The 17,344-nt window shown below is 36.3% G+C and overlaps 2 protein-coding genes across 2 annotated transcripts; both read right to left on the bottom strand.

Moving 5' to 3' along the window:
• Window positions 1-7,585: 7,585 nt before the first annotated feature.
• Window positions 7,586-12,153, bottom strand: LOC18588537 (uncharacterized). The gene is made up of 11 exons (XM_007013010.3): window positions 11,935-12,153; window positions 11,787-11,824; window positions 11,168-11,258; window positions 10,908-11,040; window positions 10,495-10,762; window positions 9,913-10,017; window positions 9,597-9,725; window positions 9,463-9,512; window positions 9,257-9,354; window positions 8,777-9,061; window positions 7,586-8,409 (listed from the first exon to the last, which is right to left on the bottom strand). The coding sequence occupies exons 3-11, from the start codon at window positions 11,213-11,215 to the stop codon at window positions 7,888-7,890; spliced, it is 1,638 nt and encodes a 545-aa protein (XP_007013072.3). The 5' UTR covers window positions 11,216-11,258; window positions 11,787-11,824; window positions 11,935-12,153; the 3' UTR covers window positions 7,586-7,887.
• Window positions 12,154-13,022: 869 nt separating this feature from the next.
• On the bottom strand, window positions 13,023-17,215 carry LOC18588538 (uncharacterized). Its single transcript, XM_007013011.3, has 4 exons — window positions 15,772-17,215; window positions 15,553-15,683; window positions 14,346-14,694; window positions 13,023-13,983 (listed from the first exon to the last, which is right to left on the bottom strand). Exons 1-4 carry the CDS (start codon window positions 16,831-16,833, stop codon window positions 13,315-13,317), a joined length of 2,211 nt encoding a protein of 736 aa, XP_007013073.2. The 5' UTR covers window positions 16,834-17,215; the 3' UTR covers window positions 13,023-13,314.
• Between the last annotated feature and the right edge of the window lie 129 nt (window positions 17,216-17,344).

The following is a 17,344-nucleotide window of genomic DNA, read 5'->3' on the forward strand; positions in this document are numbered from 1 at the left end:
TAAGTTAAATAAACTACAACTAGGGGGAATCCTTGAAATGACAATAGATTTGGGAGGGTTGCAATCATAGATGTAGCATTTTAAGAAAATACACCGTTTTGTGTTTGTATTTTAATATCATACATCGGTATTTTGATGATATTCATGTAAATTACATTATTTTTTGACATCATTTCATCATGAAATTTCATATGAAGTACCATAATTAAATTTGTTTCCCTTTATTTAATTAACTTTCGTTATCATTTTCTTATCTTTGCTTGTCCTTGGGCAATTTGAATTATTCCAATGTGATAATGACACGATTGGAAGAGATTAATTCAGGAGGCTGGGTTTCGTACATTCTATTCATTCGTTTCTCTTTTATTTCACCTTGCTCATATTCTTCAATCTTCATTTGTATTTATACTATAAACAACGAAAAAAAAAAGATCATTTTAAAGCATTAAAATGAACTTAATTACTCATTCGACCAAAAAAAAAGGGGACGGGGAACCCAAAATCCTTTTATATTTCCTGTGAATGATGGGTAAAGCCTATGGTTGAAAGCCTATAAGAACCCCCAATAATATATATATTAGTGTTTGACTTTAACAATAAATAACAAAGGCCTAAATTCTCTTGTTTAAATTCATGTTTTTCCACATATAACAAAACGTCTGGAGGGTGTGTGGAAAACGTACTATAATTGTGAGCTGTCAAAAACTAGATTAATTTGATGAATTAAATTGGATTGAAGCCACTTTCGTTTTTGTTTGGGGAATTTTTGGGCACTTGGTTTCCACACGTTCTTGGTCGACAAATTGGCTGGCTAATTTTATCAAACAATGTGGGCTAATGGGGTCCGTTTTGATGCTGAATTAAAAAACGAATATTTTCCGAGTGAATTATTTTGGCACTTGAATGTGGAGTTGAGGAAAACTAGAGACCCCCTTAATAAGATTAGTTCATGGCATTTATGGAAAGCCCCTCGAGCATTTTACCTTTCGCTATCTGGGTGTTTCTTCGTCTCTCGTTTGGGGGTGGGGGGGAGTTTTCTTTCTTTTGTTTTGTCCTATGATTGATAACCAACAACCTACGGTGGAAAAGCTCTTGCTAACTTTGTTTTTGAGTTTTGATTCTGTGGATAAATATAATGAATGCACTAGTCAGAACCCTTTTTCATTTTTATCATTTACTCTACTAAAATATTTCAATTGGCAATAAAAATCTTGATTTTGTAAAAGAAAACGATGCTATAATGGTCAATTTTGTGTTTTTAACCAAAGCCAAAAGGTACTTGGATTGGTATAACTGCAGCCTCCTTTGGATGAAGCTTTGAGTGCTGGCGTTGGTCATTATCTATTATTTAATGGTAAAGTATTGGTAGTTGGCCACTATGAAGATTATGAACAGTTAATGGGCTGGGGACACTTTGGGCCTACCAAATTTATTGCTTAGACTCGGAAGCCTAACTCGGTTTATGGGCTTTTACCTCCGACAGTCATTTCATTATGGACTCATATAATTCATCAATCTATAAATATGAAACCTCGCAAAGAAAATGTAAATTGCAATAATGATTTTGCAATGAACCATCGTCATCCTCTTGGATATTGTTTTGTATGGTAGCAGCACCAGGCTTTGGTTGGGAAGTTGGGACCCCATTACTCGAAATTGGGAGGAGCGACGGGGTGATCATACCACCGCGTACGAGTCGGGAAGCAATAATGCAATCCTGATTCTGGCGGGCCCTCCTCATTCCTCATTGATGGCAAATTACTCAGCTCCATATTTAACACCATCAATAGTTGATCCAGTACTTTTCCATTACCGGAGGCTTCGTTTTGTACCCTTTTGGTTTCGCGTCAGGAGTAAATTCCAATCTTATAGACCATTAACTTACAGCCCAGTAATGCAATCAAAACCAGTCCGTCAGGGCCCATGACCCTACTCAATTAGCTTCGGCACATGAAGCCGCACTTAGTGAACAGTCAGAGCCTTAATTTAACGGTTGCCATCTATTTCTTGCAAAAAAATAAAAAAGAACGAGATTGAGATTTAAGATTCGAAACCTTCTTTCAGTATTTTTATCACAGCGTACCAAAAAGAGAAGTAGCAGTACTTGGTGATTGGTGAATTGGTAGAGCGCGGATGGGTGGCTACGGCAGAGGTTTAAAGGCATTTGCTGGTGCAGTGGTGATAGTAGCGTTGCCAATGCAGTAGTCGCATTGTTATGGTTGTAATAAGTGAGACAGGTAGCTTTGCTGGAAATGGTGTATGAGATAGGAACTTTCATCAAATCGGAGTAGTCTAGAAATGTTAATGCTGTGGATTCAAGTCATTTTGATTTCAACTGCTGTCATTTGCATTGGCAGTAGTTTTGATACTTTATAATTTTTCTGTGAATTAAGTTTCTGCAGTAAAAACTGAGAAATCAATTCACCCTCCTGCCCACGACTTTATTGCACTTCTAAGCAAGCTCTTGGCCATAACACCAACACTTATGCTAGGCATCAACGCCAGTTAAGGCGCTTCAATGGCAGCACTGCAAGCGTGAAACTTTTTTAAGTTTTTGCCATTACAGCATTTGCTGGACAGAACCCAAAAATTAAAACTTGAAATTTTGTAAATAACGGACTGTTTCCCAGTTTCTCGTACTTGCTCTTACATTTTACATCCGTTAGGATCATGAACGCTAAACCATTAGCTAGCTGGCATGCATGGTCAAGGACTCAAGCTTCGTAGCTGGTCGGACTACAACTGAACCAGGAACATCAGCGTCACGGCATGTCACCAATCCATCACTCTTCTCCCCGTCTTTTATTTTAGAATTTGAAAACTCAAAATATCATATATATCAGAATTCTGGCATTCAAATCTTGAAAAGCATATTGCACATGGAGTGATATAATGTTTCTTTAATCATTTTTTAGCCTTGCACCTGCTTTTATATCAATCATCCATTCACTTGGAAACGTATTGCTCATGGAAAACGTGTAGTGCATTATTAATATATATTTTTAGTTTGCATCTATTCAGGTGCAAGCTTAAGCATGAAGACGTACAAATCTATTAATCATTCATTTTTTTTTTTTTGAAAGTTATGATTTCCTTTTATGCAGGAGAAGGTCTCCCTCCCTTTCGGCAGATGAGATTATAAATCCATAGGTTTCCAAGTAAAACTATTGACCTACAATCGTAGCCACTGATGTATACAAAAGATTAGCATCTGGTAATTGTTACCACTCTTGAGACCCAGTTATACAATTACAAAAAACTCCTCCTTTGACCAAGAGAAGGACTCAACTCTTGAAAATTTACATCCAAACAAGTGACAGACACAGCGTCCCTTTGATCGAAAAGTCTTTCACACAGCAGCATCCTCTTAATTAGCCGCGGTCACTCTCTAGGCAGCTGGTAGAAAACGAAACAACATACCAACGTAGGTAACCATGGACCATCACAGGATCGTCCTTGTGCCATGATCAAAAACTGCCAGACCTCCTTTGCTTCACTTGACTCTTTATTGTCAAGTCCTTGCCATTTGTTATCCTCATTTGTTTTGCAATTGTATGACCTTGAGAGCTAGCCAGTCATAGGACAGAGTCAACGCAACCAACCACTCCCAATATTTGCTAAAGCACCCACAGTTGGTTCCCAAGGTGATTATCCGTAGAACAACAGGAACCATGAATCAGAGAAGAAATCCAGCAGCATAAAAAAATAAAATCCAGCAGCATCACATAAAAAAAAAAAAAGAAAAGAAAAAATGAGAAATGATAGCCTTCCAAACTTAAAACGCCAAAAGATGGAGGCAAAAATGGGGAACAAGTAGAAAGATTTCCAGCGCTCAGAACCACTATCGACAGAAACCAAAAGAGAAATGAGAGCAAAGCAGCAAGTAACCTCCACAATACAAAGACACCAGCTGCTCTCAATTTCAAGGCTCAAAAAGAACATTGAAGTGTGTGGAGTGTTCATTGCATGTGTGTTTGTGAATGAAGACCATTTTTTTTTTTCAACCTTTTCCTTGTTTCTTTTTTTTTTTGTTTCAAAATACTGAAGAGAATTAAACTTGGTCATCTTTTGTCTGACCTCTCATTCTCAACCTTTCAGAACCATCAGTGATCTTGGAAAGCCCCATTTCTCCACCTAATCTCGTGTCAATCGCCATAATTTCGCCGCCTTTCCCTACGCCTGGAAGCTGTTATGAATCAACTCAAAAAAGAGTTGGCCATTCCATGGTCCCTTCCTTTCCCTTTCCCTTTCCCATTCCACACCTCCCTCTTCAAAAAATGATCTCACCAAAAGTCCTCAAAAACCCTCACCAAGATTCCTCCCTCACCCCATTACCTATTAATCATTCATTTCATTTGAGGCGATGAGTTGATTGTGAAAGGCATTGTTAAAACTTAAATATAATAGCTATATTCTTTATAAACTTAACCTATTAAGACAATCTCAACACCTTAGCTCCAGGTGAAATGCACGTACAGCCATATGGCGTCAGAATTCAGAAATTGGAATTACTGGAAGTAGCAGGCCTCTGGCTTCACGAACACTAATTGTCAGATACCTCATCCCAAACTAAGTAGGGGAAGCCAAGAAAGCTCTGTGTGAGCTATGTGTGTCATTGTGCAATGGACACGAGCAGGGGCGGAGCGTCCCTTTGTAATGGAGGGGGATACTTTTTGAAATTTTTTATATATTATGTATATTTTTAATAATTTTTTAAAACAATTTATTATTAAATAATTAATATAATTAAAAAATAAATAAAATGAATTTACAAGCTCATTCAATTTTACTCAAATTCTTAATTTTTTAAAATTTTTTAAGTTTTTCCACTCATTATTTTTTTTGTCCTTATATTGTGAAATTATAAAAAGGTAAAATTTTTATTTAATTTTTTCTATTGATATTATTATTATTATTATTTATATTTATTTATTTTTTAATTATATTATATTTACTCATATATTTTAAGTTTCTACAGATTTTTTTTTAAATTTCTATGAATCATCAACCACATTCTTTTTTTTTTGTTATATAGGTTATATCTCCTATTTATCATGATTTCTTTTTCCTGTTATGTGGATTTCATTTTTAATAATTTTAATTTTTAAAAATTAAAAAATTATTGTATATGTAATTATCAAATATAAGTTCTAGTATTGCATTATTGGTTGTTGTTCAAAATTTTACTAATATGTTATTTTTTATTAATCTTAATTATATAAGAAAAAAATTATCTTGAGTTTATATTTTTAATGTGCTTTATGTATTATATTTAGTTGAAAGAAAATTATCTTGAGTATAAGAAAAAATTATTAATTCTGTATATCGTATTTAACTATTTATAGTTTATACATTATAGTTTAATATTTAGTATTACAAATTTAAATATAATAAAATAAGAATATTAGATATTGACAATATTAATTTAATTTTTAGTAGTTTATATTGAGAAAGACAAAATTTTAAAACAAAATAGATGATAATTTTCTTACAAATAATTTAGTTATTTATATTTAAAAAGATATTACCATCGTTGAATAAAATTTTCCTAAAACACTATTATATTTTTTTTTTATTTACATGTTATATAAAATTATTATTTATTATAAATTTTTTGATTATTAATAATTAAATTTAATATATTAATTTTAAAAATTTTTAATTTTTATTCTTCTTAACTTTTGATCTTCTTAATAAAAATTAACTAACTCCACCCTAAACACGAGGAGCCCCCTTGCTTCTTAGAGGAAAGACATAAGAGGGTTGTCCTCTGACAGCTTCATAATAAAATCTTTTCGCATCTCATACTTGAGATCCTCTGGTGCTAATATGTCACCTAGCAATATTCTTTTTTCATTTATTGGAATGAAGGGGGCCAAAGGCCCACAACAAATAAAAAACTAGACAAATCCAGGATAACCAACACCTTGCATATCAGCAAGCAGGAGGGTAGGCAGATTCTTTCCTAAAATAGGATTTGCATTGAAAATCACATCAGTTCAGGCTGTTAACCTTAGGACTATGTGTGACTATTTTTGTATTAGGTCAGTTAGTGTACTGTTAAATTACGATAGCTATGCACCTAGGGAATGACTTACCTGATGATTAGTATGTAATCTTGTGCCTAATTACTGTTCAAAGCTTACCTGTTAAGTCTTTGTAATATATATCTTCTAAGTCAATGCATATCAGAAACAGAAGAACCTATTGTTTAGAGCAAAATATTTTCTCTTACTCTGTTCTTCATGCTTAGCTACTTTTTCTCAACTATACTGTGTTAAACTAAATCTCTACTAAAAAATCCAACATCCTTGCATGCATTTTGAAGAAGTTCAATTCCTTTTTATAGTGATATATAAGTTCCTGGAAGCAAGTTGTTAACAATATACATTTGACTTAATTATGTGCACTCACACCTATATTAAATAGGGAAATACTATGAACCTTGAGATCAAATGAAAAGAAAAATACGGTAAAATGGTATCTCCACTTTGGAGGCAAGCTGTGGCTGCTGCAATCTATTGACTCGGGCGATGACATGAAATAGGAGTACCTTGTGAAGTGGGATGGAATTTATGAGGCTTATGCTGCAGCAAATGAAGCAAACAGGTAGACTCGCTACAAATTGTGGATCATGATATTGCATGGTTTTTATCAAGTTGTTACTCTGGAAATATGAGGACTAAAAGAAATTGCATTTAAGTAATTTTGATCCCAACAATGTATATTATATCAAAATAAGTTTGATTCTATCACTTCTTTGTGCAGGAATATATATAGTAATAAAAGATGATGACTGTTAATTTTCACTATTTAGCTAGCTGACGCAAAGATTCTACCGATTGTTTCCTATCTACAATTCAAGCACTTGATATTTCAGCATATGGTTCCATGGATTCTCTAACTGGTATTGACCGTTGCACTCTCTCTCTGCAAATGTTTTGAGCCATCATACGTCAGGGGAATGTTTGCTGACTGGTATTAACTGAGTTTTGTCGACTGGCATTGATTGTTATATTCTCCTTTGGTTCCATTTATCCGAGTCCGAGTGCAGTGTTGCGGGGATTTCTTTCTGCTGCTAGTCCACTATATGCATGCTATCTTGGAACGTCACGGGCTTGGGAAACCCCGCCAAAGTCAGAATGGTTAGGAGGGTAATAAACGCAAACAAAGTTGATATGGTTTGAATACAGGAGAGTAATTATCTAGTAATATTGTCGGAACTATTGATCGTAAGTGGATGTCAAACAACTTGGAATGGGTCTTCAATGAATCCCAAGGCAGATCAGAAGAAGTTACTGTTATATGGGACAAATCAGCCTTCACCCACATCTCAGCAGTCATCCGCAGCAAATTCATTTTATCACAGGATTCTTTAGCAAAATAAGGGGTGGTCAGAGAATCCGTGTTTTCAGCATGGTGGTGATTTATCACTCTGTTTTGATGATTTATGATGTTTTAAATCTTATATTCATAGCTTAGCCTTGTATGCCGGTTATTTATAGCCTGCTTTATTCATGCTAAAGCCAACTCATTATGCGGCATAGCTGGTTCATGCTTGCTAGATGATTTTGGGAAAGAAGGATGCTAGTAATCCCACTGCTTTATGCAGTATATAAAAAATGAAAATGATGAACACAATCCTTACTACATACAATATTTTATCCCACTTCTAAGGAAACTCATTGGGCAAAACACATACCATTACTACAACTTGTTAGCAATAGCATCACCAACTCGGCAAATACTTGAGCTCTCAAATAAGAAAAAAAATGAAGCTTTTTTTTTTTTCTGAAATTGCAATTGCTTCTGATGTTCCCAAAACATTAGGAAGTGCCGAGCCAAAGAATTAGTAAACTTCAGTGATAGGAAAAACTTTGTTCTGTACTATGAACTACTTCCAAACTTCTCCATTTCTTCTTGCTTCCTCTCCCCAAGCTCTACGAGTAGAGTCAAAAGAGCCTCACACATTTCACAAGCGTCAGGCTCATTAGGATTCTTCTTCCATGAAGAGTAAACCATCCAAGCATGGTCAAGCTTCTGGTCTGGTCTGACCACAACGGAACCTGGAACTTCAGCATCACGGCATGTCACTAGGCCATCGCTCTTCTCCCCATATCTGAGCAGCAGGTGAAGTGCACATGCAGCCATGGCAGCAGAAATTGGAATTACTATGGGTACCTGGTGTCCCAGTCGACCAACACTGTCAAACTCTGCACTCCCAAACTTAGGAAGGGGAAGCCAGGGAAGCTCTGCATGAGCTATGTGTGTCATTGTAGCAAGGAAACCAGGAGCCACCCTTGCTTCTGAGTGGAAAGAGATAAGAGGGACGCCCTCAGGTAGCTTATGCTTCATGATGAATTCTTTTCTCTTTTCATATGTAAGATCTTCCAGTGCTCGTATGTCACCCTGCAAGATATATTTCAAACATTTATGCCCACACCTACAATTGCAGTGCACTTTGAAATAATTCAACCTTGAGAATATTCAATGAAAATCTTTACATCAAATTTAAATTTTATAAAAATGACAAATAAATATAGATGTGAATACATGCATATACGCAAGCCTTTTAGTGAATAATAACCTGGTACAAAACATTATACCAAAACCTCATGTTTGACTCTGAAGTGTGAATTTCATTCTATCAATCTTAATGTATGCCTCTAGGTTTCTAGAATAATATAAGATTATGCTTATCTTTCTTCTTGAATCATCATATCCATGTGTTAAGGACTACCTTGGGCATTTATTCGTGGGCAGAGGGAAGGACTACCTTAATCATCTTGCATATCAAAAGCTCCATGACCCTACGAGTTTCTTTGTCAGCTATCTGGCCTTCACGAAGAATATCAGAAGCTAAGGGGGTGCCACCATATGGGCTCTGGACCAGTGCCAGTCCTGCCACTTTGCCTTCCAGCTCAGACCAATAAATGGATAATGCAGCAGCAGAATCAACTCCGCCCTTGCTGTGCCCAAGCAGCATCACACGTTTTCCAGATCCCCAGTAAAGCTCCTCAATGTATCGCTTCAGTTCCCATGCATTTTGCGCCACTGATGCCTTTGTATAAGAAGTAATAAGAGCTCGAATAAAAACATGATATTGTAGGAAGGAAAACTGAGAAGATATACAAATATGAATTGGAAAGAAAAAATAAAATTTGCCATGCCAAACTGCTTAACTATGCAATAATAGGACAATTAGAGTTTCTTATGCCTAAGGTCTAGATAAATTTACCAAGCAACTCTTAATTACCTCGCTCGGAATTTTTGCTATATGGCATGCTAGACCCATTTTTGAAAAGAATCTCTTAGTGGCCACAAAATATAAGGGGCCATGATTGCTAAAAAGGCCTGACAAAATTAGAAATGTACATTATAATGAAGGGAAGGCTATAGTAAATCTCAAATTGATAATGAGGAACAAAACTAGATAGCTATCACAACAGAATATTCTCATACCTGGCACTAGTAAATATACAAATGAATTGGGCAATGTGTGTTCTCCATTCCTGAATGCAAAATCTCAAATCAACTAGCACCAAATAACCTCTGATTGATTGCCAAGAGCAAATGAAATTCAATTTGTTTGGTACCTTATGGCTTGAAGCAGTTCCAGGAATCTTGCTGTACCATTCTCTACAGGGGCCATTCCAGGATTGCGTTGCAACCATCCAATATCATCAGAAGAACCACGCAATGTTCTCTGCATCCGGGATTTAATGCTGAAGATGACAAATTGACTACTTATGTTATGAAAGATGAAAACCTAGAAATGACGAGAATAAGAATATGGAAATAATTGAAAAGTAATGAAACCCTTGAAAAAAGAAAGAAAGACACCACCCATGGACTCTTTTGTTTGGAACATGAATCCACCAGTTTACTAAGTTAAAAACCAACTTCTTTTACCTATAGACTTGTGCTTGAGTGCTTCTCAGATGGTAGAGAGCACATCTCCACGAGGCCAGAGCCAAACTCCAAGCAAGCCGTATACCAAACAATGGGAACATCAACCTACAACCAATAGAAGCAACTGCAAGTAAGGTAGACAAATAAACAAAAATCTAATAGAAATGCATAACTGTGAACAGTAGTCGTTGCAGCCATATTAGTAATTCCGATAGCAAACATTCAGGGTAACTTTGTATACATCCGCAAATGACATTCCGACATTCCCACAGCATTTCTAAACTGCTGTTATATTAATGGGGTAGTAGCATACTCAAACATGAAGTGTGAGAGAATTATGGAAGAATCAATCATTGTATTCAGATATTCATCACAGCACAATTAGTAGGCTCCTTCTGTATTTTCAAGTTTGCTCCCATATCTTATACTATCATACTGATCACACTTGAAGAACAAAAGAAATCCTATTAAAGAATTCTGTAGTCAGAAAATAGAATGGATTGACATGACTTTAGTTTACACATATTGGTGAGTTGTTATAGTTCACTGTCATGAATAAGCTAAGGGGAAGAAAATTATTACCCTTGAAAAATGAAAGGGGCTCCTCGCTTACTGTGATAGGTTATTGTATTTCGAGAATCTGTGTTTGCAAGGAGTTCTTCCCTCAGTTCTGAGGATCTTTTTCCACAGATTGCAGAGTAAGAGTTTTCTGTGCAAGATGTAGAAGATGATGAGCATCCTTCTCGAGCAGATTTACAAATGCTCTGGCTTGAAGATCTTGGATTCTGTCCAGAAGTAATGGCGACTGAATCTTCTGAGCATCTGTAGACATCTTGGAGAACGAGATTTTCTGCAGAAACATCTTAATATGTAAACATAGCTGTTATGTTGTGAAAAAATACAGGTAACAATGGAACTCCCATAAGCTACAAAAGCTGGCTCATTATACCATGCACAAGAGCATGCGCATTTGCAACCCAATGTGAAGAACTCACCTACGAAATTGATGAATCTGCGATTCATATAAGCAGTCCATGCTAAAAGACGGGTGAAAATGTCATCCATTAATGAGGGAAATACAAGAAAATCCAGAGGATGACATATATTACTCGAAACACCATGATAGACCTGATGAAAAAATTTAAGCTTCTAATCAAGCTTCTAATCAAATTAAAGGTTAAAGATGCAATGGAAGAAAACATTCTGATGTACCTCAAGGAAATATTTAGTCCGAATTTGCTTAATCAGTACTTACAGATAAGGGGGTTTCGTTCATTCCTTCACTGGTCTGTAAATCTCCCATTAAATTTTCCAGCTTTGAAATGGCTTAAACTCCCGAACAAACCCTGCCATAGAATAAGATGAACCTCATTTCAGAGCACAAGAAGGATCTCTTAGGAAGCTAGGAAAAGATTGAAAAAGACTTACTCTATGCATCCAAGAAAGAAAAATAATTCAATAGAAAACTATCCATTACAATTCTGGAAGGAATAGCATTATACTTATGACTTCCATCCAGTTGCCCTCCAAGAAATTATGTTTTGTCAGCAGCTTCTTTTAGTACTTATTGTTCCCCTTTTGGAGTCAGTATTGAGGAGAAAAGAACCGAAACTGACTCTAAAATGAGTTAGAATCCTTATCTGAGTTAAGGGAACTGTCCAATGCTTTCCATTATAATTCAGTGATTCATTGGAAATTTAAGACAAATCAATCCCACATTCAACTACAAACACTTACATTCCCTCAGTCAACAATGAAAAATGGGATAGGAAAAAACACATTAAACAGATCACAAACAACATCACAATTCGTATACAGCAAACCGATCAGATTGATTCAAAGTTTCAAACACCTAAACCTCAAGACTGACTTACAAAGTGGATGTCCAACAATGAAGAAGAGAGGCTCAGTTCTGCAAAAACCAAAACCCAAGAAACAGAAAATTTATGTGAAACTGAAAATTTTGCAAGGCCAAATTTATAGAGGACAAAAGGAAAGGAAACAAGATAAAAATCTACATACCCCCATTTCCAAGAAAGCCAGATGTTCAAGCAAAGAGCACTGCAAAAGTTAGTGCAAGAATTTCTTTTCTTTCTCTTTATTTCTAAAAAGAAATAAAGTGAATGACTTTGTATATATTGGGAATGGTAACAACCGAATGAAGAATGTCATGGAGATTGAATGGAGCAGTAACGTCATCTGGTTGGTTTTTCTACTAAGTTTTGCTCTGGCCCCACTTCACAAAATATCCAAATTTGATAATTTTCTGTTTTGCATAAAAAAAGAAGAAGATGAAAGAAAGATACTTGGATTTGGTTTGTTAAAAGGTTTCTTAAATTTAACCGACAATAACTGTAAAAACCGGAATCTGAGGAGTTTAAGTAGTACACGCGGGGTGATTTGTGGTTGGGTGTCCAAGAAGTAAGCAAAGTCTGGGATGTGGGAGCCCACAGTTGCAGTGGATAGGTCTTGATTGAGTAGTTGCACACGTGGCGTTCTGGGAACAAACTCTTTGCGTAAGCGTGGAGAAATGCCACCGAGAGAGCTCTCCATGAAAATTGAAAGACACAGTCTTGTTTGTTACATCATGATTGTTTTCAAGTGTTTTGGTTAAGTTTCGTGCTAGAAAACTGAGCTGTATGCCTGTTTGGTTGGGAATGGGCCAGGTCCATGATTGATCATCTCAATGTCAGTTCAATCAATCACTTTCAGATATTTCAGGGTATTGATTAAAAACAGCTGTGACACGTGGATGATTAACTTTCCCCCTTTCACAAAAGATCAAATATGCAGCTGTTACGCAGACAAAATTACTCAAGTTCAGCAACCTGTCTTACTGGCAATGAAAACGTCCAGTGGATGAATGAAATCAGGCAAACCTTTAACTGTTGAAGCTACAACATAAGAATACGACACAGGATTCTGACTCAATAAGCCAGCAGGTAAACACTTGTACACTTGAGATGGAAAGCATGAAGCCACTAAGCACCACAATCTGAATTAAAGAAATAGGATTACATAAGTAAGAATCAGAAGGAATGATGGGCTTCACAGCCACGATAGCTCCTGCAGATACTGCCTATTTGGAAAAATGTCATTTGTTCCATATATATCCAAGAAAAACGTAGCATTTTATTCTTCTTTTACAATAACAAATGATACAACAATAGATGTACATTTTACTAATGATCTATGTACTCAGATTTCAATTACAAGTACCTCCTCATCTTATTTCTCACATTCAAACAGAAGCTCTATACAGCTTTGACAGAATGTATTAGGAAGCGGAGGCAGAGGCAGATGCAGCCCATTTTCTATTTCAGGGCCTAGTGTTTATATTCGCATCTCCACTCTCTGCTAAGTTGTTGCATTACTTAACAATTTAAACGCCCATTAAAATTCCTACCTGAGTTTTATCTGGTAGACTCTGTTATACCAAATTGAATGTAGCGTCATGTGGAAGAGATCATACTTTTCAGGCCTAGCATGCCAGAGAAAATGCCGTTGAACCTTTCTGACACCAAGTTGCAAAGCAAGATACCTCTCTTTTGGTATTGAGAGGAGTATGTCTTTCAGGTTGGGAATGTTTTTCTCCGCAAGTATTATTGAGAAAGCACCCCAATCCAGAACTTCGAAAAATGGTGGCACAAAATTGTCAGAGATAATAACAGGAACACACTCATAAAAGATGGCTTCTACTACCCTTGGGCTGTTGACCTCATAACCTTTGGGGCAGATACAGTATTTGCTGCTCTTCATGTACTGGATATAATTCATTTTGCTTGAAACACCAGGAGGCATCGGACCAAAGATCTTCATGTCATCGTCTTTGTCTTTCCAATATTTTAGTAAGATTGGACGCAGATACCCATGCATATTTCCAGCATAGAAGGCAAGAATGTGCCTCTGTGAAGGTGGTTTTCCTCCGAGATCTCTAAGAGGATTTCTTGCAGACCGGACATATGTTTCTGGCAGAGAAACATCCCTCCCAATTTTGAAGCCTACAGTGACATCAGCATTGCAGAGAGCTTTAATGCAGTGTTCCATGTGGTGCCTTGTTTCATACGGAGCCTATAAGAATCCAGTTATCACATTTCAATGACATCCAAGAATATGCATACACATAAATTGTCTAGAATAAAATAATTAAAGGAGGTGAAACCAAAAACCAACAGAGACACTACATTACATAGTGGTGCCATGGTCATCTTAATAAAAAGATTGCCATGTCTATGCCATATGCACACCAAAATAACTAAAGCAACCTTGCTAAAATGATGTGGTATTCAATAACAAAAGATTTGTTGAAGTAAGTCGGTGTTGGTTAATTAACAACTTGCTTCAAAATTGAATCTAATTACAAGCACAATAATATGCTCCATGGAATCCATAGGATAAAAGTAAAAAAATGAAATGGTACTTGAAGAACATACCCAATCATGGCAAGCAACAAGGAAATGATCTGCTCCACCAGTTCTGTTAAAGTAAGGATACTTTGCTGCAATATTTTCTGTGTAATCCTTCAAAAATTGGCGCAGGTTTGTTCGATTATGAGAATTTCGTACATAAAGGGTGTACTCTAACATCCGAGAACTAAATGGCATATAAAACAGATGAGCCCTTCGAGGGTCCTTTACAACAAAACGCTTATTCCCTTGCATCAGTTTCATAAACCATCCTTCTGAGGCATATAATCCCTTAAGTATCGGTAGATGAAAGATAGGTTTCTTTCCATTCTTATAGACATAAACTTTGAGTGTGCGTTCCATGAGTTCATAGCTCCTGCAAAGTGCAAGCAAGTGTTAGTTTGATATCACAAGAGTTTCCGAAAGTGCCTCAGGCAGTTATATTTAATGGACAATCTGCTGGAAGGCACATGTAGAGACAAAGATAGATGCATTGAGAGAATTAGATCTGCAGTGTAACAACAATAGTAAATCAGAAGAAGTTCTGGGATGATACATTTTGCTTTCCCATTTATTTTTTGGTCTTCTATCTTACAATAAGTATACACTGATTTTTAGATTAATTTGCACCATGTGTCATGCTAGTCTCAGACTCACAAGCATGTCTTTAATTAGAACACGAATAAAAGACACCCTGATTATATCACAACCAAATACGAACAAGGGTGGTTTTATTAGTCCCAGATGGATATGACATATTATCCAATTTACTAATTCTATGCCTTGGCATAAGTCTAATCTTGTTGCAAAGTACCACTGGTCAAGTTGGTACAACATGCCTAAGCTGCAGCACTAATTCAATAGAATAAAGCTAAGAGAAAGTAAATTCAACAGCCACATCATGTTCATGTTCAAACTCAACGACAAGAAAATCATAAGCTGCATCAAAATTTGGTTGGCAGGTTTTCCGCAGAAAATACATAGGCAGAAACTTCCTGCTCCCAGAATATAATTGCTGTTTAAGTTAACCTAAAAGGGACTTGCTTGAGGCCTTATCTTATTAAGTGTCACATTGGTGTCTGATGTGACCAAAAAGAGAAATAGACTGGATGTTATGCATAATGTCAAGGGTAGGTAATGAAGTTCGGAGCAAAGTCATCATAGGAAAGAACCAGTTTAGCACAAATCTACAAATGGAGGTCAACATCCAGAGCTATACGTAAAGTGGACGTACCTTTTAAACATGGAAACATTTCTAAAAAGAGGAGCATAAAGTTCTTGATCATTCACTATGACAGGAGCACTCTCTATCTGTGATCTTGCGGCAAAGGTTTCTTGGTCACGTACAGAAGACCTTCGTGGCCTCTACAATCAAATAAGAAAAAGTTTAATTTACATTCAGTACATAAAGCAGTAAGGGAAATATTTATTCATTCATGAAAATACAGATTACCATTGCACGTGATGACCTACGGTGCCATACTAATATGCGGTTCATCTCCTCTATTGTGGTCACTGATTTTGGTGGCATTTCACATCTCACCTTTTTTCTCCCTGGTTTAGCAATCATTGCAGAATTATTTTTTGATGTCAGATGATCACTTAGCAGGGATGTTGAAAAACCAAGGGAATCAGCATTTTTAGTGGAGTTTCTCAAATAGGTCTTGTTAACCAATGAAGACACTACAGGTGACGCCAAGGTAGGAGATGGTGAAGCAATATTTACATGCCCAAGTTCTTTAGGCGACTGACTTGTCCTAGTCTCCAACAGTTTGCTTGTTGAGACTTCCTGGGCGTGTTTCACAACCGTCTCTAGAGTAAAGCCATGTCCAGCTTCGTCGGTGGACTCCATTGCCAATGAAGAAACTACAGGTGATGCCAAGGTAGGAGTTTGTGAACTAGTATTTACATGTCCAAATTCTTTTGGTGTCTGACTTGCATCATTCTCCAGAAGTTTGTCAGCTGAAACCAACTGTCCAGGTTCTACAACCTCCTCCAGAGGAGAGTTATCTTGATCTCGAATGATATCATCCAACACAGAAATCTCATTTAGATCTTCAGCATTCTCAGATGCATAATCATCATCGATATTTCTATCTATAGCAATTTTAATTCTACCATCGGACTCCATTCCCTCAGACGCAAAACCATTCTCCATTTCCCTGCGATCCCCCATTAATCCACCACCATTTCCAGCGCTTCCACCAACATTAGAACTATTACCATCTTTCAGCACCCCATTAATGACTACATTTCTAGTACTCGTATCAGATGCATTGATGGTAAGAGGATTACGAACCATTGCAGAATTCACAGAAGATAGTATTCCAAAAATCACATCTTTATCATTCGCTATTGAACCCTCATCACCAGGCAACAAAGACCTAAGAGCATTCCCATATGGAAGCAAAAAGGACTGAAACAATAAATGAGTAATAGCAACTACTCCAACTAAAAGAACCCATCTTTTATTTTCACTATGAAACAGCTTTTTAAATCCATTAACTAACTCCATACCCAAAACAAGCCTCTCACAAACTAACACCCAGAAATGCTAAACTGACATCTTTACAAAACAACCTTGATTTTTGATTCAACATCTTAGTATACACTTGAAAAACAAGCATTGATTAGTTAACTAACACACTAAATTTAGGATTAAATGAAAAACGCAAACCTCGGTGTCTTGCCGGTGGAAAAAATTGCTTGAGGCTTGACTGTTGGAAGACCGAAAACAAATGAAAATGAAAACGGAGCAAACTCAAAGAGTCGCGAAATTGGTAAAGAGTATACGGTATTACTATTTTTACTTTTTGGCTGTGGCCCTGGAAAATTAATTATGACCAATATTTCTTTAAAGAAAGGAATAAAATGGTGGGTTTTTTTTTTTTTTTTTTATCAATTCATAAACGGTGGATTCCTTTGTTTAAAATAGAGAAGGAAAGAATTCATTCTTAATTGCATTATTACTGTTAAGACGGTAATTTATTTATTTTTTTATATTTTTGGTTTCTTTAGTTAATTTA

The sequence above is a fragment of the Theobroma cacao genome, chromosome 9, assembly GCF_053813885.1.
Source record: "Theobroma cacao isolate CCN51 chromosome 9, ASM5381388v1, whole genome shotgun sequence".
NCBI lineage: Eukaryota > Viridiplantae > Streptophyta > Magnoliopsida > Malvales > Malvaceae > Theobroma > Theobroma cacao.